This window comes from Mobula hypostoma, chromosome 2, assembly GCF_963921235.1.
Source record: "Mobula hypostoma chromosome 2, sMobHyp1.1, whole genome shotgun sequence".
Classification (NCBI taxonomy): Eukaryota; Metazoa; Chordata; class Chondrichthyes; order Myliobatiformes; family Myliobatidae; genus Mobula; species Mobula hypostoma.
This window is the reverse complement of record NC_086098.1, coordinates 191,269,289-191,296,926: the sequence shown is the minus strand read 5'-3', so window position 1 is coordinate 191,296,926 and position 27,638 is coordinate 191,269,289. Positions and strand designations below refer to the sequence as shown.

The following is a 27,638-nucleotide window of genomic DNA, read 5'->3' as shown; positions in this document are numbered from 1 at the left end:
ACCTGTCCACTTAGCTTTCTGCTCCCTTTGTTTATCCCTCCCATCCTTCCCACCACCTGGTTCCAACTGCCCATCATCCCTTCCTCATCTACTAATCACCAACTAATCTCTGCCCCAACCACTGCCCCCCCCGTCTGGTTCCAGCTGCTCATGATCTCCTGTCCAGCTGGTTTCACCAAGCACCTGCCAGCCTCTATACCACTCCCTTTCGTACTACTCTTTTCTCTCCACCCTGATTGGCATCCCAACTCAAAATGCTAACTTAAAACTTTTTGCTCCACTTGTTGATCGATCTGCTCAGTTCTTCCAGAACTGTTTTGTTCCAGTTTATATGCAGGTTCCGCTATTTTAGTCTTCAGTTTTCAAGTTCTGAATTGACCCAAATAGTTTAAAATTTGGGTTATGGTTAAGTCGAGTTATTATTCAACTTTCCCATTGAAAGGGAAACCACATCGGTGAGCTGCAAAGCAGAGGACCATAAATCTTATATAATCTCTAGATTTATTGAAGATACCTGCACAAAGAAATTAAACGAAAATTCAATGTATTTTAACATTTTTGACAGATGTACATCCATTTGAAATTAAACTAAAATATTGTTTACGAATATGCCATCAGAGAATGATGCTGTTTACTTTATAATCTCTTTATTGAAGCTGAATGTGCCACAGAATGATTAGATCACAATCAAATGTGGATGGGGAAGGCCATTGATTTCATCATAGTTCATGTCCCCAAGATAAATCTTACCATCTGTTCCCCTGCAAGAACCATTTCTGTTTCTTAATTAAATCCAGGATTCCTTACTACCCTGGGCAGGATGTAGTGTATATCCCAAATGCTAAACACTAATTACATAGTACTTGACTTTTTCCATCAATAGGTCAGAATTCTTGAAACATTGTGTTGAAGGGCAACAACTGTTTCTCACCTTCAAGATCTCATTCTGTGTAGTTTGGTCTCTACTGTGTTCAAACTGGCACAGGAAGTTATTACAGTTGCATCACATATTCCATTTATTTTATAGTACAGTTTGGCTCACTGCCCATTTTACAAACATTTCCTTACAACATATAAGAATAAATTAATCAAATGGCATTGTAATTGTAAAAAGGTCACATTACTTTATGTACTGTCAAAAATATACTTCATATATTATTTGACTTAACATAATTTACCACGATTTATAAAGCTGGAAAAGTAACCTACTACAGAGTATTACACAATGAAGATATTCAAACATGCTTTCAACTACCAAACACAGAAAAACTGATCTTAAAAGGGATCCACATACACTGGTGTGCATGGGAGAAGAAACAAACTGATCTGAATATTTTCTTTGCTGTACATTGGTTTAATTTTCTGATTGTACATAGTTAGCACTTAAATTGGGGAGACCACAGGTGAGTAATTTAACATGGTATTTGTGGAAATGGTATGGAGGGCATAGAGCTGCAGAAAGCATAGTAAAAATACATTGCTTGAGTTCAATTGTATCTCAGTGTTACAGCAGAAAGCCTGATAGATTGTTTATAACAGCCATTGATTTATGGTTTGGTATGGAGTAAATTGTGTCTAACTGTCAGCTATTCAGAACAGTCTTTTTTACTCTAAAGCCCCATTTTTATTTTTTGCATCTTTCATGAGTTATATCCAGAAATATTGCTTTGATCGTTTTCAATCATATTACATGATTTGCAGCTCATTCTTCAATGTCAAGGCTCATACAAGCAATTACTAACTTCAACCAGCCAACTGGATGCTCAGATTTAATATAACCATATATCAATAATGCCACAAACTTTGCAAAGGTATAACACTGCAACACAGCTCTGATCTTGGAGGTTAAAGCAAACATTTCAAGGCTGTGCATGGCGATTAGGCCTATTTTGCCCGATGGATTGATGAATACTTCATACACTTGGGACTAATATTTGAAGGTTTGTGCAATATCATGTACTTACTTTAGATAAAGCCAAAGGAAGTCAAAATAGTTTAATGCTCAGCAGAAATGTATATATGATTCATAACTCATGTAATATAAAATAAATTTGAAAGAAAAATACCAGACAAACCAAACATATATTCTTCAGTCATTGAAGAATGGCAACTAAACAATCTGATAGGAGGTAGAAATTTAACGTCCTCGTAAAGTTTAAGGACGTAGTATAACTCATTTTTTTATTTCTCTTATAAATACTGTATGTATTTATGGAGTTCATATTATCTACAAGAATTGTAAGTTGATTAACAGTTTATAAAGTTTAGTAAAAGTATAAGAATGATGCTTTGACAAGAGCTCAGTTAAAACTGACATAAGACATACTTAGTTTATACTACAATTTTGCTTTCTGCCCGTAATAATGTTTCATGAATTTGACTAAATCACACCCAAAATACGGCAAACCACTTTTACAAGGCTCTCAGGTATTGCAGTCTTCTGAATACAGTGCATCTCACTAATGACTGCATCAATTAAAGAGAACATGCATGAAACACGCAGATGCTTAATCTTCTCTATATTATTATTAAAGCACTGATTAATCTCTTGATGTTAAATTTTCATCCAGGCCATTAAAATGTTGAAGATCTAACCTGTTTACTACATTGCAGATTAATAACGCTGTTAGAATAGCAGACAAATTAATGGTAATGTATTTATCAGAGAAGTGAAAACAGTGCCCTGGATGAATCCATTTCAATTGAAATAAACTTTGAATATGGCTGGAAATGCATAGAGTTCAATTAACAAAAATTTAAAGTAATTGCTGCACACTTTTGATTAAAATAGAACTTAAAATCCTGATTAAGGATCACATAAGAGAAGTCAATCCATTTCCCCTTTAGGAGTTATGCATTTTAATAGTCCCTGCTTTTTAATTTCCAATTTTCAGTTTTCATACAATATAGCTTTTAATTTTGTACATAAATCACCTGCACTCACATGCACCCATTCTCATTTATAGTAAGGACTCAGCTCCGTAAACTGCGTCAAGAATAACTACTGAACTTATAAATTCCTCTGAACAAAATTACAGGGAGTGGTATACTTTCAACTGCATCAGCTATATGGAATAAAAAAATGGCTTACTTTGTTTAAAGGTCAGCTGCCTGAAGAGTAGTTGAAAGTTGCTTGAAGGTTAGATTGACATTTCAAAGCCTTATTCTCACAAAATAATTGGTGACCCCAAACTGTACAGTTTTGAATGGTGGCTGAACAACGTCTAACAGGAATATTATTGCTCAGTTTCACTTAGCAATTCTGATACCAATTATTAGAAAATGCTAAATAAAACTAAGCTAATAGATCATAGTTAGCATTTACTAATACCTTCATTTAAACAATTTTAACACCATGGAATGTAATATACAAGGACAATCAACAAAATGAACGGCTGGCAAAATCTCTATCCTGACCAATTACATCAATTAACTTCTAGCAAAAGCAGAACTCCCATAAAATATGGGTTAGTCCAATAAGTCCTTCAGCTAGTCCCGGTATTTCTTGTGGATATTGGCTGCGATTAGCACTGGATTTCTGCTTGTTTTCTTTCCTGGATTTACCAAGATGTATGAAAGCAAAAATCTGTACAAGGGTCTTCTAGATGCATACTTTTCTTTTACATAAGTCAGAAACTGTTTCTTTGACAAGAAATGTCACTTCATTACCATAGCAATTCTTCTCATGATTGAAGTTCAAAATGAATTCAAATATTCCAGTGCCACGTCATAGCAGAATTTGTATTGCTCCTAGAAAGGAAAAGGGAACATTATCCATTAATCATGTAACTTTGATTATGACTGGTAGTTCTATGAATGTGTATACAAAACTTTATGATTTAGGAGGAATGAATTGAACAACGCTGAATTAGGAATGAAAGAAGAAACCTAGTGGCAGGAATCAGATCTCGATTCAAGGATAACAGTAGTGATTGTTGAAAGTCAATGATCTCAACATGAGGACCTTCATCCAGAAAATACTTGGGCAGTATGTCCTAAGTCCATTTATCTCCACTGTTTCCTTTCATTATAAATTCAGGTGTGCAACTATTTGCTGATCACCTCAGTTTGCTATACTGTGAAGAATAAAGTTGCATCTGTCCACATCTAACAAGAGCTCAGCAGTCCCTGTTGAACCACACCTCAGCAATATCCAAGACTGAGGTTTTCAGTGGTAACTGACATTCAAGCTAGAACACCATCAGGTATTGTGGAAGTCCAAAAGAAAATTCTTAAGGATCTTCCCAAGATATAAAATGATGCTATTATTACTTGTTTCTCCACCATCAATATCTGATTGAATCAACAGTATCCAGAGATTGATCAGCACTGATCCCTCTAAGTTGTGCTGGTGCGTGGCAATGCAGTAACTGAAATGCTCCCGTGTACATAGCCTTTGTTGCCATGCGGCTGGAATTGGGCACAGCTAGAAAAAGTTTACGAAACGTGAAAGATTTTTTTTGTTGTACTGTATTTCAGTATACTCTAAATTAATAAATAAAGTCACAAGCATGTGATTTTTCAATTTTCATTCTAAATATTCATGGTATGCATATTACAAAAAAGTGTTAAAAATTCCTACTCAGAGCAATGGTTGGTCCATGCAGCTGTTAAAAATATTTGACAGAACATTGTTGGATCATGGCTGGAAGTGCAAGTGCTGTGGCTCCTAGAACTGGGCTGTGTTAGTGACTCTTGAAACCAACTCACCAATAGACATTCATATATTTACCAGATAAGACGGAGGATGCAGTTGCGGTAGTACTCAAGAAGCCCGTACCATCCAGCGCAAAGCAGCCCCCTTTATTGGCATGCAATGTGTTAGCTTAAGTTTCTACTTGTTCCATCATTAATGAAGCATGGATGTTGTGTATACAACCTAAAGAACATAATGCAGCAAGCTACCAGTGCTTCTACGACAGTTTCTTCAAGGTTCATGTCCCCCACCAAGGACAAGAGTGGTAGGTGCAAGCCCATTACTCAGTCGGTAAAATCCTGACATAGAGATACACACTGCAATGGTTTAAGATGGTGGGTAATGACCACCTTTTGTAAGGCCAAAGAGCAATGAATAATTAATGATTGACCCATATTAAGAACGAGTATTAAGAACATCTGCTTTCTTCCATCTCATTTATCGAAACAAATAGGTCAGAAATTACTGCTGTTCTTAGTGCTATTTTGGCAAAAAGGTTATTCAGTTTAACAAGATTTTGCATGACCATTAGAGAAGGAACATCATATAACCATATAACAATTACAGCACGGAAACAGGCCATCTCGGCCCTTCTAGTCCGTGCCGAACTCTTACTCTCACCTAGTACCACTGACCTGTACTCAGCCCATAATCATTAAAGAGTGTAAAACTTTCATTACCATAATACCATAAAATAAGGGGCAGAATTAGGTCATTTGGCCATTAAGTCTGCTCGGTGGCAATACTATTGCAAATAGCATTATCCTTACTGTCCAAGACGAAGCCTTTGAGGGTACTCCAAATGCATTATTGCAGGATGCAGAGGATATTGAGTCTTACCAGAGTGTCTACCATGTTGGATTTGTTGTTTCGTAGAGTTTTGACTGTGTGAAAAACATCTATTATATTTTGTTGATGAATCATCTCACAGATACTGCGAACTACACAAAGTGTACCACTGCGCCCACCGCCATTACTGAAAGACAAAAGCATAGGCATTTTTAAAATGTAGATGTTAATGGTCTCTCACTTATGAACTAAAAACCTATAGTTGTTTACTGAAACACACTATGTGTTTCATTTGTTCACCACATAGTGGCGACTGAAGAGTTGAAATTTGTAAGTTTCCTTTACAATCCGTACTGGAATTACATAGAACATTACAGCACAGTACCAGCACTTTAGCCCACAATGTTGTGCCAATCTTTTAACCTACTCTAAAATCAAACTAACCATTCCCTCCTACATATCCCTCCATTTTCCTATCAAACATGTGCCTATCAAATGTTTCTTAAAAGTCCCTGATTTATCTGCCTCTACCACCATCCCTGGCAGGAAGTCCCATCCGCCAGTCTTTGTAAGGAACTTACCTTTGATATCCCCCAGTACTCTCCAATCCACCTAAAACCTTGTCCCCTTGTACCAGCCAATATAGGAATTGGTTTGTTATTGTCACAGGTACCGAGGTACACTGAAAAATTGTCTTGCATTTTGTTCAATAAGATCAATTCATTATACAGTGTATTGAGGTAGAACAAGGTAAAACAAAAACAGAATGTAGAATAAATGTAACAGCTACAGAGAAAGTGCAGTTTGGGTAGACGATAAGATTCAAGATCATAACAAGGTAGATTGCGAGTCAAGAGACCATCTTATCATAACAAGAGTGCATCTTATCATAGGATAATGACATGGTGATGAAATTCATTAGCAGATTTTGAACTCTTGGAAACTATAATATATTTTAAGGTCATCCATTTGTGGATGATGTTTAAATATGAAATCAAAGGTTTCTCACTCTTTGGGCTTGCGAAAGTCCAAACTAAACTGTTACTATGCTATTGTGCCACTAGTGTAAATGCCTGAGCACCTAGATCAGTCAATAAATTCTACTTTCTGTTTTGTGTAAGAACTACATTATGGAGAAGAGAGATACAGGGAATGCATAATGTGCAGATGAGAATGGAGTTAACATTGTTTGGAAATAATTTTTTCATCTCATTTACGCTAAGTCCTATACCATTTAGTCCGATAACCCTGACATTGAAGAGTATAAATTCTTTCCCTTTGCAGAAAGAAAATGAGCAATGAGGAGCTGAGCTTTCATCATTTTGCAAAATGTAGTGAACATCAAGTGGAACAATTGTGTCCAATAGGAATAATTGCAGGAAAAATGAAAACAAAAGCACCAAGCTGGTGGGAGGGGAGGAAGGGGTGAAAGAAGGAAGAAGGAAATGGAGGACTGAAGAGGAAAGTCAGAGATGAACTAATGCATGTGTTGAAGTGAAGAGAAGATAGAAAAGATAGAAAATATTGAACAGATAATCAATAGATAGAAATATCATTTAATCAAGTAATAGTGATGTTAATTTAATGCTATGGATACTTACAAACAGTGTACCACAGTACGACCATCTCCTCCATCATATTCTTCTTGCCATTTCTCCAAACGCTTAATCAGTTTCAAAAAAGAACGCTTTGATAATGGGGTATCTCGATATGAAGGCCACCCAATAAACTGGAACTGCTGTACAATGCGATATCCATCCTGAGGCTGGAAGACAATTGCAGAGTGAAAAAATGTAATGCATGACTTTATCTAAGACAATCATTTTAAAATAGTTTACAGAAGAAAATCACATACATTGAAAATTTTATATAGCTCAGCCAAAAACCAAAATCACAATGACATTTGGCCACATCATAATACATTTAGGCATAGATGGGAAACAAAAACATCAGAGTCATGTTGTGCGTCAATTGCAGGAGAGGGGCAAAAAAATATACACAGTGAACTTCACGAACAATCATAAAATGTTTCAACTGATATGAGTGTGGACCTTTTGCTCTCATGGAATGGCAATGTGGTATCACATTAATAATGAAGATAACTCTCTAACAGATGGACCACTGGTAGATTAGACGGTCATTTAATGTGAAGCAAAGTGCTGATGGATTTAGAATTAACCAAGTAAATTTCACATTAAAAAATAAAATGGTCAGTTTTTCTAATACGGGCCAAAATCCCACTTTGTTCTGGGCCTCACATAATTTCTTTAAGGTGATTCTTTCAACCATAATTCCGCAGATAGCATTTGCTACCCTAGATATTGGTTCAAGTTCACTCCTGAGAACATATAACAGTATAATATTGTACAGGCTTTTTGGCCCATTATGTTGTGCCCACCTAGATACCCTTCTCCATGATCAGTCTAATCCTTCCCTCCTACATAGCCTATAACTCTTCATTCTTTTTAAGAATCTTGCACAACAATCAAAAAGGACATTCCATTTAGTATAGAAGTGCTACACTGTGAGAAGGCTTATCTTTGAGAGAATATATTCACCTGAGTCACTGCCCTCTCTCTTAGATGGTTCCTTCCTTCAAAAAGGAGCAGGAGACTGAAACAATACCTATCTTTCATTAACGTCACCAAAAATTTAGGATCTGGTGTCATTCACACATTCGTTTCAGGAAACTTGTTTGGAGTAAATTAACTCCTGCATTTTCCACATTTCAACAGTGACCAAACTTTATTGTCTGTAGACCACTTTTGGACATGCAAAAGTCAAACAAATGCAAGTCTTTCTTCTTTCAAAAATACGCTGCTACATCTTTATATTTATCTGGGGCATAAATAAAAACTTTGCTCTGTTCTTTAAGAAAGAAAGAATTGGGAAATAGTCACATTATTATGACCCTGATCTGAGCCCTCTCACTATAATATTTCACAATGGAGCTATACAAACATTTACTCTTCAAAATAATTAATCAGTTTTCAGCAACACCACAAATTGGGTATAAAATCTTTGAGAATATTCTCTTGGAACAGTGAAGAACAATGCACATATTTACCACCATTATAATGATGTGAACATCATTAAAAATTGAACAGTAGCAGTTCCCAAAAGATTTATTTTGCAACACAATGCTCCTTCAGTATAAAAAAATTGCTATATTTTGGTCTCTGATGAGATTTATATAAATGGTCAGAATTAATAGACATTATAACTCTTGAGATTTGAGCCTTACTCGTGCCATATTGTAGATCCGAAAGACCCGGACAATGATATCCTCTTCAAAGTCTGCTGAGATGAATTCCACTTGAATAGGACCATAGCAACACAGACTTTTCTCTGGCCAGTACTGAATACAGAGCTGGTTAAAAGACACAATCAGTTATGCAGACTGACACAGAAACTGAGACTCAAAGGTTTTACATGGAGTTTCATTAAAGTCACTGTCAGGATACAGAATTACTTCTGGGTTTAAAAATAAGCACTTTTTAAATGAGCAAATCTCTGAACAGCCTCTTGGTCCAAACAGATCTTCTCTTGTGCTGAACTCTGGATGAAAGTTGTTTGGTGCAATTAGTTATATCAGATTAAAGGTGAAGTTCCTTAAACTAATTGGGAGATTAATACTCTGAATTAAATTAGCCAATAATTTATCTGCTATTTAAAATGGTTGACATTTCTGAAAGAAATTTTATGTGGAAATTAGATATGATTTAAGTAATACCTTCCAACACTCTTACTTCCTTGTGTGCCGTTGTTTTCATTAAGTTCATCTATAACTTCATGTACAATTTCCAAGGTAATATAGGTTCAATTCTAGATCAGGAGTCTACACTGTTCCCTCTAAGCTGTGCAGGTATGTAGCCATGCAGTAACTGAAATGCTTCCGTGCATAGAGCCCATGTCGCTGCGCAGCTGGAATTTTCTTTTAAGTAATGTTTTATTAATGTGCTGCTCGGTTTTCAGGTTACGTAAAAATTTCCTGTTCAGAGCAATGGTTGGTCTGCACAGCTGCAAAAAAAAAATTAGAGGGAAAATTGGAGTCTACCCACATCATAGAAATGAAGCTGGTTATTTAACATTAAGAGTCAGTGTGATAATTATTAGGTGAATATGGACGAGAGTATCAGTCTCCACTACCCTACCTTTCTGCTCCGTTCTGAATAGTATCTTATCAAAAGTCCTTTCTGCTTTAAAGAGGAAAATAAAACAGAAGACAGTAGGACCAGAATGTATACTTATGACAAATCTAGTCGATCTTCCATACCTGTGCAGCATCAACTTCATTTAACATGACTATTGCCGAGCAATGGTAATCAAACACTAATCTCCAGAAGTCTGTCACAGTATTCGGTAAAGGGTGCTGTGTGACAATAAATGCAGCAGGCCTTTTGTGGCTCTGAGAAAGTGATAAAATGCAACATTAGTAAACAATGTCATGTGTATATTTCATAGCAAGTATAAAGATGTTAATTACAACAGGTTAAAATTGATAATAAAATATTTCATTAAAAAGTAAAAAATGAGTATTCCTCTCCTTGAACTAGGAAAAATTACAGGTTTTAAACTTCACAACTATATAGGTGTAGGTTTATGTTAGAGAGTAAAGCAGAAGACTCATTTTCTCTTCTTCCCTCTCCCATTGGGCAGAAGGGGGAAAAAAAGCCCGAAAGTATGAACCACCAGGATCAAGGACATCTTCTACCTTGCTGTTATAAGACTATTAGAGTCATAGAACACTACAACACAGAAACAGGCCCTTCAGCCATTCTAGTCCATGGCAAATGGTTAATCTGCCTAGTCCTACTGACCTGCACCCAGACCATAATCCCCAATACACCTCCCATCCATGTGCCTATCCAAATTTCTCTTAAATGTTGAAATCAAACCCACATTCACCACTTCCACTGGCAGTTTGTTCCACACTCTCACCGCCTTCTGAGTGAAAAAGATACCCCTTGCGTTCCCCTGAAACATTTCATCTTTCACCCTTAACCCATGACTTGAAACTTGAAACTCAGTGAAAGAAGTCTATCTATTCTCCTCATAATTTTGTAAACTTCTATCAAATTTCCCCTTATTCTACCTCTTTCAATGATCAGACAAAGAAAAAACTGGATCTTAAAATCTTGCTCTCCAGTGTAATCACATCCTTCCTATGGAGGAGTGACAGTACATCAGCTGTAGTTTAACATAACATACAGTTCCATATGACCTCCTAAGTTTGTATGTTTAACTCATCCAATAAATATTCTGTACATTACCTTATATCTGATACCTTCAATAGCTGACATACCTCAACTCTTTTATTAATTCAAATTTACCAAGTGCCCATTAACATTTTCCCTGATTATCATACTTTCTCATATTTAGGATAGATAGATGGGTTGTGATTGAACCAGACAAGTGTCACTATCCTGTTAGGGTGAAAGGTAAACCTGGCAAGTTTAGGGAAACTTGGCTGAAGAGAGCTGTTGGGGGTCTGGTCAAGAAAAAATGAAGCATGCATTGGGTTTAGGTGATTGAGATTGAGAAAATCACAATGGTCCTCACCATTGAGGACATCCAAGAGGAATCATTCATGATTAAAGACCCTCAGCATCCAGGATGTGCCCATTTCATGTTACTACCATTGGGGAGGAGGCATATGAAAACGACCTTGTGTTTTGCACTTTTACTTTAGTAACTTAAGTAGTTTTTTATGTCCTGCTTTGCACTGCTGGTGCAGAACAACAAATTTAAAAAATATTCTGAAGATTAAGAATATTCTTAAGAGGAAAATCATGAGAACAAAATGAGATGGATCTGTCATAGGGTCATAGGCCCTTCGGCCCATCTTATCCATACCAAATCATGTAAACTGCCTACTCACACTGACATGCACCAGGACCATAGCCCTCCATATCCCCATTACCCATGTTTCTATCCAGACTTCTCTCAAACATTGAAATCAAGCTTGCATGCACTACTTGTGCTCGCAGCTCATTCCACACCATTGAACAACAGTATGATAAATGGACTCTTGTCCCCTCAGTTTCCCTCGTAATAGCCTTGCTCCTCATTGCACACCTGCACTACACTTTCTCTGTAACTGTAACACCTTGTTTTGCATTTTGTTCTTGTTTTCCCTTGTCTTTCCTTAAGACAATTGTCATGAAATTATCTGTATGGACCACATCCATACCAAGTTTTTCACTGCATCTCAGTACATGTGACAATAATAAACCAATGTACCTATTTACCATCTGAAACGAGAAGAAATTGAGAGTACCAAATTATTTGTAGATGAAGGAATTATGAAGCAAGAGAATACTGAGACAAGAACTGGTTAGTCTTTTGTAATTAGGATGGGTGATCTGAAGGCCACTGAAATGGCTTTGTGAGAGACAGGTCACGAGCCTGATTGAATTTTTTGAGGATGTGACAAAGTAGGTTGATGAAGGTAGAATAATGGATGTGGTGTATATAGATTTTAGTAAGGTCTTTTGTAAGTTTCTCCATGGGAGGCTCATTTAGAAGGTCAGGAGGCATGGGATCAGGGGAAAGTTGACTGTGTGGATTCAGAAATGGCTTGCCCATGGAAGGCTGCGGGTGGTTGTAGAAGGAGCGAATTCAGACTGGAGGTCAGTGATGTGCTCTGCTACCCCTACTCTTTGTGATTTTTATAAGTGCCTTGGATGAGGAAGTGGTATGGTGGGTTAGTAAGTTTGGATGAAGGTTGGTGGAGTTGTGGATGGTGTAGAAGGTTGTTGTGGGTAGCAACAGGACAGTGATAGGATGCAGAACTGGGCTGAGAAGTGGAAGATGGCGTTCAAACCAGAAAAGTGTGGGGTGATTCACTTTGGGAGGTTGAATTTGAAGGCAGAGTACAGGGTTAATGGCAGCGTTCCTAGAATGTGAAGCAACAGAGGGGTTTTGGGGTCCCTCAGAGCTGCCAAGCAAGTTGATAGGGTTGTTAAGGTGGCGTATGGTGTGCTGGTCAGGGGATTGCATTCAAGAGCCACGAAGTAATGCTGCGCTGCTATAAAATCCTGGTTTGACCATACTTAGAGTATTGTGATCAGTTCTGGTTGCCTCATTGTAGGAAGGATGTTGAAGCTTTAGAGAGGGTGCAGCAGAGATCTAACAGGATGCTACCTGGACTAGAGAGCATTTTTATGAGGATAGGTTGTGGGATCTAGGGCTCTTTGAGTGCTGAGTATTTACAAGCAGTTTTAGCTTTTATTTCAAACTTATTGCGTCTGCAGCTGTTTTTCTTTTAATTCCACAAGGTGTGATATCAAGATAACGCTGAGCTAATGGAGAAGCAGATGAAGAGCTATTAAAAGAGAAAACTACTTAACCAGAAAAATAACTTCAGTGAGATGCCATAAGATGATAACCTTTTGGGAAATGCTGTATAGTTCTGGGCCCAGTCACTGACTGTATGCACTCCATTTGATTGAACAGTGTTAAAGATCAGAGCTGTGCAAACTAGAAAGCAAGACCACTAAAGGACACAAGAGATTTTGCTGATGCTGGATATCCAGAATAACACAAACAATGTGCTGGAAGAACTCAGCAGGTCAGGCAGCATCTGTGGAGAGGAATAAACAGTCAATGTTTCGGACTGAGACCCTCACAAATCATCGACTCTTTATTCCCCTGTATAGATGCTAACTGATGTGCTGAGTTTCTCAAGCATTTTGCATGCATTACCATCAATGGACTGGATGTGCAGAACACCATGCAGACAACCTTGGTTAAGGGTGGACTATGATGGATTTCAAATTAACTTTTAGCCGCCTTTATGATTTTTGGCAGTTTCGGGTAGTATTATGAAGCAGTTAGTGTGTAGTCGTAGATTATTAGGATGAGGAACAAATGCTTATTTGAAATGACAATGGACAAGCAGGAAGCAGGTGAAAACAAAACCCAGTTATTGCAGTGGTGCACATTTTGAAGATTTCTGGGCAAATAATTTGGATTAGAGTTTCTACTAGTGTCTTACCAATCAAGCAGTTCTAGGTCTTTTGAAGACTTACGTGACAAAAGTCATGATACCAGAACAAATTCTTTTGCTAAGATTAGCAAGTTTAGAGAATTAGATCCTCACAGAATATACTGTAGCTTTAATTTTTTTTTCTTGAAGTTTTTATGCAAGAATGCATTTCAATATATAGCTAGTTTTGACTGGGCAGAACCTCACTGAACAGGGTGAAAATTCAGAAATCAGAGCTACAAAGGGACTTGGGAGCACTCGTGCAGGATTCCTGAAGGGTTAACTTGCAGGTTGAGTTGGAGGTAAGGAAGGCAAATGTAATGTTAGCATTCATTTCAAGAGGACTGGAACATAAAAGCAAGGATGTAATGCTGGGGCATTATAAAGCATTGGTCAGACCACACTTGGGATATTATGAGCAGTTTTGGGCCCCTTGTCTAAGGAAGGATATGCTGGCATTGGAGATGGTCCAGAGGATGTTTGCAACAATGACTTCAGGAATGAAAGGGTTATCGTACAAGAAGTGTTTGATGGCTCTGGGACTGTACATTTTGTAATTTAGAAGAATGTAGAGGGATCTCATCGAACTGTATCGAATGTTGATAGGCCAACATGGATATGGAGAGGATGTTTCCTGCAGTGGGGGAGTCTAGGGTCAATGGGCACAGCCTCAGTATGGAGGGATGTCCTTTTAGAACACAAATGAGTAGGAATTTCTTCAGCTAGTAGGTGACAAATCTATGGAATTCATTGTCCCAGATGGCTGTGGAGGCCAAGTCATTAGTTATATTTAAAACAGAGCTTGATTGATTATTCAAAGACGATGGAGAGCAGGCAGAAAGGAACAAACTGGCACAAAGAAATGAAAACACTTGAGCCAGTCCCCCAGCTCAAATCGATCAGGGATGCCCAATGCCTGTGCCTGACCTTCCTGCTGTTCTTTACTTCCATACTGAAGTGCACAATTATGGAAGTTCAGAATAGACTGCAGATAGCAGTGGTTTGGCATGGAGTCACCCGTTAGCTGTCAGCAAAATCTGGCCTAACATTCCTCCCTGTTTGCAGAGCTGTATTGAGTAGAGATAAAGTGGACAAACTGCAAAGCTTTAAACAAATATTGATTAAGATTTTTTTTGCTTACGTCCATAAGTGCAGCATTTATATAGTTGTTTGTTTCACCATCTACAGAAATGAGGAATGGAAGACACCTATCCGGAGGGAGCACATCCATGTTCCGGTTCTTGTCATGATTGCGTGGAAGGAGACCAACGCTGCAATCCTCAGGTCGAACGCGCGGAGTTACAATATTCAGTGTCTGTAAATGAACGCTACAGATGAGGATGTGGAGCAGTTGTCAGTTTTCCACTTTTGATTTACATAAGCTAGTCAAAATGGTTGCAGCGGTTTCCTTACAGCTTCTCTCATTTTCCTAAGCAGTTTTGAAACTCGCTACCATGTGTGGTAGCACAATTTAAAAGTGTTCAAAAAGAAATGCTCCGGTAGTGTAGTTGCTTGAAAATTTAAAAATAAAAGAAATTCTTGTGATAATCTTTAACAATGTTGTCTAAATATAATGTCTGTAACAACTTGTCTTTCCTTCGTCTATACAGGATGAGAGTTTTTGAGTTCAGTAAAAATATTATTTGTGTACCTGCTAGTGAAGTGAATGAGTTAGTTTGCTTATATTTAGTTTTGATTTTTACATATTTAATATGTAATCACAAAGAAAAATCTTAGCACAGCACTTTACTAATATTTCAATTTGCTCTTATGGAATTATAGCTACCAACTGCCTCCACACCACCATTGGTTATTGTAATCACCTGTTTTTCTCCAGCTGAAAATAAATCTATTGTGTTCTGTGTCTCATAGTTCCAGTACTTCTTTCTCTCTCTCAACTGTTGTCTATGTGTACACTTCCTTAGAAAACTCAGATTAATAAGACTCTTTAGCATCTCTTAGATTGTATCAACAGACTTTGTGTTACCTTGTCAGTCTTGGTTTCCACCTTATTACAGGTATTCCCTCGTTTTCACCACAACACCCCCTTTCCCTTCCTGCAGCTAAAACCACCCACTAGTTTTATCACTGTTCTTGTTCTGATGAAGGGTTGTTTATCTGTTTCTTGTGGCATAAGTGCTTCCTTACCCGTTTATTACTTCTCACATTTTTTATTTTTATAAAACTTCCTGAGTCTTTGTTTCTGTAATATAAAAATATTGAGTATAGAAAAAATATTGAATACACCTTCACAAAATTAGACTCTGAAACTCTCCCACTGTTTTCCATTAAAATATCTCATTTATTTGAACTTATCCCTGCAATTTATCACTATTGCTTAAATTTAAGAGTCCATCATAATCATACTTCTAATTCAGTTATTGATCAAACTAAAGAAATAATTGAATCAGGCATTTGTCATTCCTCCAAAGGAGATTTGTACCTATCTTCACTTTTTTCTAATGTATCTTGTAGATTTCTACAAGATCTCCTCCAATGCCTTTTTAGTAACTAATATACTTAAGGTTATTTCCTCTAATGTTGGGAATTAGCTGTACTATGGTAATGCTACAGGGAAGGAAAATTGATTTGCAGTTAAAGAGCTTCAGCGATGTGTAAAAATTAACAACAAAATTATCACTGGAATATGGAACAGTAAAACTGCAAGCCCATTTCAGCGAAGATATTCAAAGGCAATAGATTTCAATTTGCAACTTTTGCAATTTAGCAAGAATCTAGTATTATTAAAATTGGCATAAACCAAATAAGCTCAGCATTTAACAAATTTCACATCCTCTATGAATGGGTTACTCAAGCTACAGAAAGCTATGAATATAGTATGTCAGATTTATTTCTCAGCATCATATCTTAACAATGACCAATATTCCATTCATTCCAGTAATTGTAATTCACTTATCTCAAACTTAATGTATTAGTTTTATAATCTAAATTTGTTGACTTGTTTCTCACCTTTGTGCCGTCATGCACATTCTAATTCTCATTGCAACTCTCTCAACAGCCTACTGTGATCAATGGACCTTTCGTTTTCTCTTCTGGCACTTGCCACCTTTGAACTTCCCTCTCTGAATGGCTTCCAGCTGCATGCAACATAGCCACCTGGTTTCTTCACAAAATCTGCAGATGCTGGAAATCCAAGCCACACACAGTTGTCTTTCAGCATCAATGCTTATTCAGCTCTTACTTCCATGAAGCCACCTGTCTTCACTATGCTCTTCTCCCCTGGCGTACCCCTGATCACCTTCCAAGAGATCAAGAGCTGACAATTTGTCAATCATCATGGTCACGTTGGTTGAATTATAACTATTGGTTCAAGTATGGCCATATATGTGAGCTGGTTGCCACTGGAAACCACCTGAGTAGTGGTCTTCTTGGGTGAGGACAAATCCACCTCACAGCTCAAGTGACTTCTGGATTTTGTCACTGCTCAATGTTGCAAGAGGTTTAAACATACTGTTCCTTAGCTTAGTGACTCAATCCATTTGATGCCCATTGTCACAAATGGTAGCTGAACCCATCAGTCTCCACTGACATAGAAACATAGAAAACCTATAGCACAATACAGGCCCTTCGGCCTACAAAGTTGTGCTGAACATGTCCTTACCTTAGAAATTACCTAGGGTTACCCATAGCACTCTATTTTTCTAAGCTCCATGTACCTATCCAGGAGTCTCTTAAAAGACCCTATCGTATTCACCTCCACCACCGACACCGGCAGCCCATTCCATACACTCACCACTCTCTGCGTAAAAAACTTACCCCTGACATCAACTCTGTACCTACGTCCAAACACCGTAAAACTGTGCCCTCTTGTGCTAGCCATTTCAGCCGTGGGAAAAAGCCCCTGACTATCCACATGATCAATGCTTCTCATCATCTTATACACTTCTCATCCTCGGGTCGCTCCAAGGAGAAAAGGCCGAGTTCACTCAACCTATTCTCATAAGGCATGCTCCCCAATGCAGGCAACATCCTTGTAAATCTCCTCTGCACCCTTTCAATGGTTTCCACATCCTTCCTGTAATGAGGTGACCAGAACCAAGTACAGTACTCCAAGTGAACTCTGATCAGGGTTCTATATAGCTGCAAAATTACCTCTTGGCTCCTAAACTCAATCCCATGTTTGATGAAGGCCAATGCATCATATGCCTGTTTAACCACAGAGTCAACCTGCGCAGCAGCTTTGAGTGCCCTATAAACTCGGACCTCAAGATCCCTCTGATCCTCCACACTGCCAAGAGTCTTACCATTAATATTATAATCTGCCATCATATTTGACCTACCAGAATGGACCACCTCACACTTATCTGGGTTAAACTCAGATCTGCCACTTCTCAGCCCAGTTTTGCATCCTATTAATGTCCCGTTGTAACCTTTGACAGCCGTCCACACTATCCACAACACCCCCAACCTTTGTGTCATCAGCAAATTTACTAACCCATCCCTCCACTTCCTCATCCAGGTCATTTATAAAAATCATGAAGAGTAGGGCCCCCAGAACAGATCCCTGAGGCACACCACTGGTTACCGACCTCCATGCAGAATATGACCAGTCTACAACCATTCTTTGCCTTCTGTGGGCAAGCCTGTTCTGGATCCACAAAGCAATGTCCCCTTGGATCTCATGCCTCCATACTTTCTCAATAAGCCTTGCATGGGGTACCTTATCAAATGCCTTGCTAAAATCCATATATACTACGTCTACTACTCTACCTTCATCAATGTGTTTAATCACATCCTCAAAAATTCAATCAAAGCCAGGCTGACTATTCCTAATCATATTATGCCTCCCCAAATGTTCATAAATCCTGCCTCTCAGGATCTTCTCCATCAGCTTACCAACCACTGAAGTAAGACTCACTGGTCTATAATTTCCTGGACTACCTCTACTCCCTTTCTTGAATAAGGGAACAACATCTGCAACCCTCCAACCCTCCAGAACCTCTCCTGTCCCCATTGATGATGCAAAGATCATCACCAGAGGCTCAGCAGTCTTGCCTCCTACAGTAGTCTGGGGTACATCTCATCTGGTCCCGGTGACTTATCCAACTTGATGCTTTCCAAAACTCCAGCACATCCTCTTCCTTAATATCTACATGCTCAAGCTTTCCAGTCCACTGGACCTTCAACGAGTCTAGCTCAGTGGTTCCTAAAGTGGGTGATATAACCCCCCCTGGGGGCATTGGGAGCTTCTAAGAAGGTGATAAAGATTATCGGGGCAGTTGAGTGGCGTGGGGTGGGAACACTCAGTATTGGGGGGGGGTGTAGCTGAGCCTTAATTTAAGGAATGTATTATTTATTTCCAGTATTTGATCCTCAGTGCCTCATAACTGATTACAAAGATCATGTAATCACCTCATTTCTTGCTAACCCACTGTTCTCTTAGATTTTGCTCTAAGCGTGTTATTGTTGAAAAACAAGGTGACACTTCTGTATTTGGCATTTCATGAGAAATCATGTTATTTCCAGTCCTGGCCCATGCATTACTCTCATTCACTACTGCAGTATAGTGTTAGATTGTACAATTCCCATAGCCTAATCAGGAAGTGATGCAATTCCTGTGGATTAGCGTATGGCGTTCAATGGGGTAAAGTTCAGAATCTTCCCTTTGAATGGTCTTGACCACATTTCTCTAGCCTATAGCCCAACCGAGGTATCGCTGCCCCACTTTATGTACTTCAGGCAGAGAGCAAGGTTTTGCCTGAGCTAGGATGACATCATAACTTTCCCCTTTATTGATTGAGGTTGAACATAAACTATAACTGATTAACCGTGGTTGTTAATCTATAACAAAATGGCAGCAGACCAAACAAAAAATAGGTATAGACAGTATAGTGTGGAGTATCTGAAATATGAATTTACACCAGAACCCAGCAACCTGTGGCAGCCAATATGTCTTTTGTGTAACTTTCTTTTCAAAGGAGACAATGAAACCATCCAGGCTCCTTGAACATTTAAAGAGAATACACTCTGATAAAACAAACAAGAACTTGGCTTATTTTCACTCTCTGAAAGCTTTCAGAAATGGAAGACACTTCAAACAATGTTTGCCAGCACGTCACAACAAAACAGTGATGATTTGTGTGCTTCATACAACATTTCATTGCTCTTTGCTAAAATCTGGAAAGCCCCATACATTTGCAGAAGAACTGCTTCTGCCAGCAGTGAGGGAGGTTCTGAGTATGGTTTTGCATACGTCACCAAACTAAATAATTAAAGTGATTCTGTTCAGTGACATCTCTGTTTGAAGAGAAATGGATGAAATGTCTGAGAATATGGAAGACACATATGCAACATAATTAGGACAACAGAATTTGCTTTGACTTTGGTTGAGTCAACTTTGCCAGGCAATGAATCTTTGCTTCTTGGTTATGTTCACCTCATAAAAGATCAAAGCATGGTTCAAGAGTTGTTATTTGGGAGGCGACAAGAAAAAGATACAAAGGTGGAGTCAATATTTCAGGTTGTCGAGCAAATTTTCAAAGAGAAGGACATTCCGCTCACCAACATTCTTGTTGGTGCAATAGATGGGGCATTAGACAACTGGCCAGTATTTATTAAGTTATCAACTCGAGAATATTAGGCATAATCTATTTGTCAGAATTATTTGCAAAGTTTAATGAAATCAATCATCAATTGCAAGGAGATGATGTGAATCTTATCAAAGTCAAATCCTCCAAATGTTTTCACACTTCTGTCCAAGTTAACCCTATTTAAGAGCGACATTGGCCAACATGACCTTTTCTAATTTCCAAGCCTCTTTGAGTTGGAAGAGAAAGAAAGAATACCAGATGATGATCTTCAAGTATATTGTGCCCACCAGGGTGAACTGCATAAAGACATGCCAGAGAAATTTCAGGATCTCCTGTTGATCTAGATTCCAGATTGGGTAATAGACCCTTTCCTGAACACTTGTAATGAAAAATTAATAGGAAGGATGGAGGAAGAGCTGATTTTGTTACAAAATGACTTTGAGCTGAAATCGAGGTTCAAGAAATCATTATCAAGACTTTTGGTTGCAGAAAGAAATCTCTGAATGCTATTCTGTACTGAGAAAAAAGGTTAAAATGATCTTTATTGCCTTTCCAACATTATATTTAGTGGAGCACAGATGCCCAACTTCTTTCAAAGCAAAGCAATGCAAATTACTGAATGTGGGGATCTGAGACTCCTTCTGAGCAACATTCAGTCTGATGTTGAGAAGCTGATATCACTGCACCAAACCCATCCATCTCATCAAAAGGCGAAAAAGAAAAAGTGAATAGTAGGACTACTAATGTACACTCTAAAATTGTTGATGAAAATTGTTTTTACTGTAATTAAATAAAGAAATGATTATACTTGTAGCTTTAAATAGATTTGAATATTTTTGCAATTATTTGTTATTGGTTTGAATTTTGTAGTTCCTCTTTTCTTCCACTGTGCACCGTAAATCAAAATTCTTTATAGTTTTTATGTAATAGCTGGAAAGGGAGAGGGGGACACTGGGGATATAGTCTGGGAGCCAAGGGGTGGTAGCACAAAAAAGTTTGGGAACTGCTTGTCTAGCTCTACTGGAACCCAGAGAGATCTCCTGTTTAGGTGCCTACTGCTCAGTTAACTTTTCCTCAACAAAAGGCTCTTTAGATGTATTTGGTGCATACCTTGTACCCTAAGAAACCAGTCTGCTGCATCTTTGATACCTACAATGTCTTCAGTTCACAAGTGGGCTGTTAATATATTGTCTGTAAGTCACACAGTAAATTCCTTTAACCTGCTCTCTAATTCTGCTACAGGGTTTCAAATTGAAATATCAATAATTATTTTCCCTCCACAGATACAGCTTAACCTACTGAGCTTCTCCAGTAGATTGTTTATTGTTCCAAATTCCAGGATCCGTAGTCTCTACCATCTCTGCGTAATGGTGCCTCTCTGGAAATGTTGGTTTAAATGGTCCCAGCAGAATCTTCACAATATTCCTGATGGTATTATCATCTGCGGTCAGTGATACTTAAGATTTATATGTTTTCGGTCCTACCACAAGTATAGTTACATTGTTCTGGTCTCAGTCCCAAATCTCAACATAATTCGTTCCTGGGAATATCTTGAAAGTGTTCCATGTATATAGCTAACTGTACGAGATTGCGTACTTTCCCATCTCACTAACATTCCTCCTACGTTTAATGTCAGCCATTAGCACCATGCCTAGTCTGGAGCCCTGTTCTCTATTCCTTCTCACTTGATTACTACCTCATTAATTCTTCGAGTAACATCCCAGATATGTAACCAGTATAACATCTACAGGTTTTTTTTTTGCACATTACTGTTTAATGCAGCAAATAACAAGGATAGTTCTGCAGAAGTATTAACAGAAGAGACTCTGAAGATGGAAATTTAGAGTAACACACACAAAATGCTGGAGGAACGGAGCAGGTCAGGCAGCGTCTATGAAGAGGAATAAGCAGTCAAAGTTTCAAACCGAGACCGTTCATCGGAACTGATGATTCCTCTTTAGAAGTATTCCTAGCTAATATGTCATACGAAGAAGAGCACAATTGAAAGAAGAGATGAAGTAACAGATGTTGAACAACAATTCTTGATAAGGATCCATTCAGGGTCATATATCTTCAGCAGATTCCTATCAATGAGTTCAAAAGCCTTTCAGAGATCTTGACAGTCAGATATCTGACAAATCTTATTAAAATTAAACCTGATATTTGCAATAATGGCAGAATCGCAGATGCACTCTATTACACAGATAACAGAGATCAAAGAATCATTTCTATTCTGAATACAACTTTGTGTTTTTGTTAGGAAGGTTAAAATGGAAATATACATTTCAAAATAATTACCATTGAATGTATGTCCCTGGCAGCACTGCTTTGCTGAGTGTAGCAAATCAAGAAACCGCAATGCTTGTCGTAAATACTGATTAAGAATATATTATCTGGCTGAAACTCATGAGCAAAGCATTTATGGAGTTGTATCTAGAGAAATAAGGACTGGAGGACGCCTGAGTGTAACTACAGAGGAGTGCACTGCTCAGATATCTGAATAACTGTTTTGGTAATGCGGTTATGTGTAGCCTGATCATTATACTGTGTGGTTTTAACACAAACCTGAGGGCTTTTAATATAGCTAATAAACTTCAATACTATTCGTTTTGTTTATTTCCATCGCACATTGTTTGAACATAATCTTCAGCCCTTTTCAACTCAGCAGGTCTCAGAAACAGGAGGAGGAGGAGATGGTACAATTACTCACCCAGCAGCCCCCTCAACGATAGTTGCCTCAAGTCTACACTGCAACTTGACTTATTGCTAATCTGAGTCCATGTACTTGGCCTGAAATAATGGTTTTCCTTTGTAATGCAACATTATAGTGACACAACATTCATAATACTACAACATCAAGTCCTATTTAAATTCTACAATATGCAGCAATACAATGACTTTTTACCTAGTTTGGAACATCATCTCATTTAATAAGCACCCAAGTATGAGGCAGGTTACAGTCAAAAACCATTATAGGTTTCACCGATTAGAATATTTCTACAATTTTTCATTTCATTCTTTATAATGCGGGGGCGATTTTATCCCACACAAATCTATTGTTTGTGAGGTAGACAGTCAGCTTTAATTATAAAACTACGGTACATCCATTGAAGGTATTGGAGACCCTTCATTTATTCGATACATTACTTATTTAAATGATATGGCTTCGTAGCATTTTCATTTTACTGACAAGCTCACCTGAAACTCGTCTTTGATCTGGCTGGAGTTTGTTTGTGGATCCACCTTGCTGATGTTGTAAAATGTAGCTCTGAATTCACAAACTGGTATTGTTGTGTTTCCGCATAAGCAGGCCTCTAAAATTGCATCATGAACAAAGACATATTGTTCCTACAGAACAAAAGGCAAATTGAATCTAATGTTAGCTATGGGAAATTGGTTAGCTCTAAATGCAGAATTACTTATCGAGTTCAACTGAAATTAAGCAAAAACAAGCTGCATCACACAGTTAGAGCAGAGACAAAGGGATGGTCAATGCTTCGAGTTGAAACTGAGCCTGCGTCCCGATGTAGGGTCTCAACCTGAAACGTTGTCTATCTATTCACCTCCATAGATACTGCCTGACTCACTGAGTTTATCCAATGGTTACGTTTCCTGCTGCAGTCGTTTGTGTCTACAAGGTTCTGTGATTTTTAATTGATGCCTCATTAACATCTGCGAGGGCATCAAATTGGCTGAGCAGCTAACCACATTTTCTGCTTTTATAGACATTTATAGACAATGTGCCAGGAAGTTTTCAATACATATTTTAAACTTTATACTGGATAAGGACTAAAATATATACATGTGATGAATGTAGAAACCAAAATGCCAAACTTGCTTAAATATTGAAATATTCATGTAAAAAAATTACAAAGCATTTACATCAAGTTGAACTATTTGGGCTAAACAGTAAGCTAAACTATAATTATGGATTAATATGTTGTTGAAAATACATGGGACAATTAAACGTAAGATTTTAAGGACATAGTATTGTGAAACTAGTTAAAAAGCAGCTGAAATTTATATTGTAAGGATTTTGCTTGATTGCCCTATTGAAAGCTATAGATAGTGGTGAACTGACCACTAACAACATTGCCACACTTGCAAAAACTCTGAGTAACGATGATGGCAATCAATATTACTTTGTTCCCGGTCACTACCATTACATAACTCAGTGCACTCTTGTTAAAAAGTGTTTCCAGATTTAACAACAGAACAATAGAATATTACGGTACAGAATTAGGCTTTTTGGCCAGTGACTGCGCAGTGATTTTCTCCAGAAAGCATTGAATGGGACCGCATGCTCCCTGCTCATTCCATTTATCCTTCAGTCTTTTTGTTGTTTTCAAGCAAATACACAGTCTTTCGGAAAAGTATTTATTGATTTTTCCTCAGCAGTATCTTTTGACAAAGAAAGCATGTTCTATCCAACTTCTACATAAATAATTTATTTTTGTTTTGTGAAAATGTTGAATTTTTGCTATCTTACTGTTCAGATAACAATGCTATTTACCTTATTCTGACATTTTAGTACGTCTATGGGACAATTCCCCATCTGATGTCCTGTATTCCAATTCTGTGTCATGGAACTTTTCTATATTTGTCACATGGCATATCTAGATTGGGGTTTGCACAGCTTCAGACTCACTTAATTAAAGACTTTGTATGACTCTGTCTTGCTTTTGCATTCCAGGTTTTCAATGTGTACAGTATAAAAACAACAGCTTGTCTTTCACTGTGTTGCTTTGCTATCTTTAATATCCAACATACATCAAAACCAAGGCTGCTCTTCTTTCTGTACTCATTCAAGATATAATCCATTATCCCTTTTCTCTTAAACTGAATATGTTTGCTTATTGAATTTGCTGTTGAATCTGAACAGTTCAATTAAGAATGCAAAAAACTTACTGATATCCCCTTTGGGGAAAAATTTAGGTTATAAGTGTAAAGATATGTGTTAAACATGATTTTTATCTCTCAAAACTTGAAATGAACAGCATGAACACTGGATTGCAGCAGCCTGACACCTCATACTCTCAATTATAAATAATGATTTTCAGTTTTTTCAAAGGTTTAGAAATATACTTACAAATGGCACTATCAAGACAATTTTGAATAAGTGATAGATGATACATGTACAGTATACTTAAATGATTTAATTATTGTCAATAATTCATGGGCATTGAAATTGCTACAATCAAAATGCCTTGTTTTTGCATCTTTTCCGAAGTTTTCTTGTGAAAACGCTCCAAAGTTTTTTAGTAGAATTGCCCTACTTAAGCATTGTGAATTATGACTTCTGTGCGCCATTTCAGGTAGACCAGCACATTAAACATAGAGCAGGTGGGTTCTGGAAAATATGGCTGCCAACTGTAAAGTCTCCAAAAAAAAAGTAATGTGTAAAGAAAATGTGTAAACTACGATAAAAATTTCTGCAAGTCTAAACTGGGAAATAGAACATCTACGGATATGTGTTTGAGTGCGTGTTTGCATCTTTCCGATCTTACTTTAGTCCTCAAATGGCGCTCATTATGCTGAAATAACATGCTTTCTCGATCACGCCTTTAGATTTGCCATCTCAAAGGCTCTGTGCCCTTGGTTTATTCCAAACATTTGTTGGAGATTTTAAGGACGACAGTGTGATGTGCCTACTCTCATTAAACAGATATATTAACCAATGGAGTATTTGCTTTCTTCTGATACAAATGAGTGACCATTCACAACAATTCAGAAAAGTGTCTTATAATTTAATTGATTTTGGTAAAGACTTGATGAAAAATAAATAAATCCTTTCCAGATTTTCAGCAGCAATCACCTTTCGTTAAAGAGGAAGGGAAGTCCCCTGATTTTTGCCCTATGGACAAATGAAGAGAAGGTATTTATTCACGCACTCAGCCTATTCTACAATGGTTTACACACTTCTGGTACATATATTCAAATTCAGGTTGTAATTTCCCATGATACGTTAATCTTCGTGATCTCTGATTTTGTTCTTTCAATCTCTGCTTCTTTATACCTTAGAATTCTTCAAGGTATACTTTACATGCTAAATTCTTGATACATTCCATTGGAACAGTGATGGTTAGCTACACGTAAATTAAATTTTATGGGCAATTATTCAAGGGTATCATGAATCAGGTGACAAAGTTCCACACTTAGATCCCTCTTAAGCACTCTGGCATCTCAGCCAGCGCTTTGTCCCTAGCTGCACAGAGATCTTTGCTGGCAACACCCAGTCACAGAATAGCACTCCCTTCCCCCAGTCAGCAGGCTTAATGTGTGCAGCAGCAAAATGTGGAATAAATCCCTAGCTATCAATATTTATTTTAATTAGAAAACTACAATGGTGGATCATACTGATTATCTCTCTCAATCTATATGCTCATCCAAGTGAAAAAGACCATTACTGCCACATATATTGTGATTTTATTATTGATATTTGTTTCTACACATTAATATTCTGTGGTTGTCCTTAACTGTTATAATAAAAAAACTACTTCTTGCATTCATACACAGTCTTACTGTGTCATTAAAGAACTTCAAAGCACTTCACACAATGAATTACTTTTTTGAAGTCAAGTGATTATTAATATGCAAATGCTATTATGTAAGTAAATGTCACAGCCATTGCCTTACAGCAATGTCCTGAAAACAGCTATAACATAAAAGATTAGTGAATCTACTTATTGATAATATTGGTTGAGAGAGGTACATTTATCAAGAACCTCTGTTCAAAAGTGTGCTTAACATCCACACAAATACGATTTTTTTGTTTAATGACTCCTTTGAAGAATAAATTCTATGAAAATACAACACTCTATCAGTGCTGCACAGCAATCTCAGCCAGCATTTTGAGACCCGTCCTTGATATTAGGCATACGAGTGATATTTGAGCACAACTGATTGTTTGCTTGCTACCCACAGGGAAGGTGGCTTGTATTGTTTGGAGGAAGAGATCTTTCCTGGGCTGGAAACTTCTTTTGTGTCCTGCCAATAGCAGAAGGGTATTTAATACATCCTTGTTTATCATTCCAGAGCCCACATATGGTTTCCAGTTACTTTCTCAAATAATCCTAGACTTTTCACCTCCGCTATCCTATAAGCAGAAAATCACCCATTTGTGTATGATGCAACTTGATAGCATTGGTTCGTCATGCGTGTTTCAGCTGGTTTTGGTCTGTGCTTCCTGATCATTTAGACTGAAGTAATATTTAACCATCTTTCTTACACTGAATGCAAGCTCAGATAGTATATAAAATTAAATCATTTGTGGATAAATATATATTGTTGGTGCACTTCATGGTCTTGGCAAAATCATCTCTTTTGCATCCTTATTCTTAGCATAGAATGTAATTTTTTTTAAATAAACCTTCCAACATGTTGATCCTTTATTCATTAGTTCGAAAGTCGGTGTTCAGCTATCTTAACTGAATTGAACTGTTTGGTTTAAATAATTTGTCTTGATGCACTTTGTTGTGCATTGCCTCCTTATATTCTAGAGTTCAAAAATTCAGTGACTAAACCTGATACTTTGGCTCACTGAAGGGAGGTTTATCTGAGGAGCTGTTGCCAGTTAATAATCTCATTTGTCATCTCAGTCTAACATGTTCAC

General features: G+C 37.6%; 1 protein-coding gene across 7 annotated transcripts in view; it reads right to left on the bottom strand.

Moving 5' to 3' along the window:
* Positions 1–521: 521 nt before the first annotated feature.
* The window catches only part of LOC134342756 (receptor-type tyrosine-protein phosphatase T-like), a 1,640,095-nt gene continuing 1,612,978 nt past the window's right edge, over positions 522–27,638 (bottom strand). For all 7 annotated transcript variants that reach the window (XM_063041291.1, XM_063041286.1, XM_063041287.1 and 4 more), the window contains 7 exons: positions 23,225–23,374; positions 14,617–14,790; positions 9,762–9,893; positions 8,730–8,855; positions 7,087–7,250; positions 5,537–5,672; positions 522–3,750 (listed from right to left, as the gene is read on the bottom strand). In XM_063041291.1, the coding sequence (XP_062897361.1) occupies positions 3,697–3,750; positions 5,537–5,672; positions 7,087–7,250; positions 8,730–8,855; positions 9,762–9,893; positions 14,617–14,790; positions 23,225–23,374 (936 nt within the window). In that variant the 3' untranslated portion in view covers positions 522–3,696. The remainder of the gene's footprint in view (positions 3,751–5,536; positions 5,673–7,086; positions 7,251–8,729; positions 8,856–9,761; positions 9,894–14,616; positions 14,791–23,224; positions 23,375–27,638) is intronic.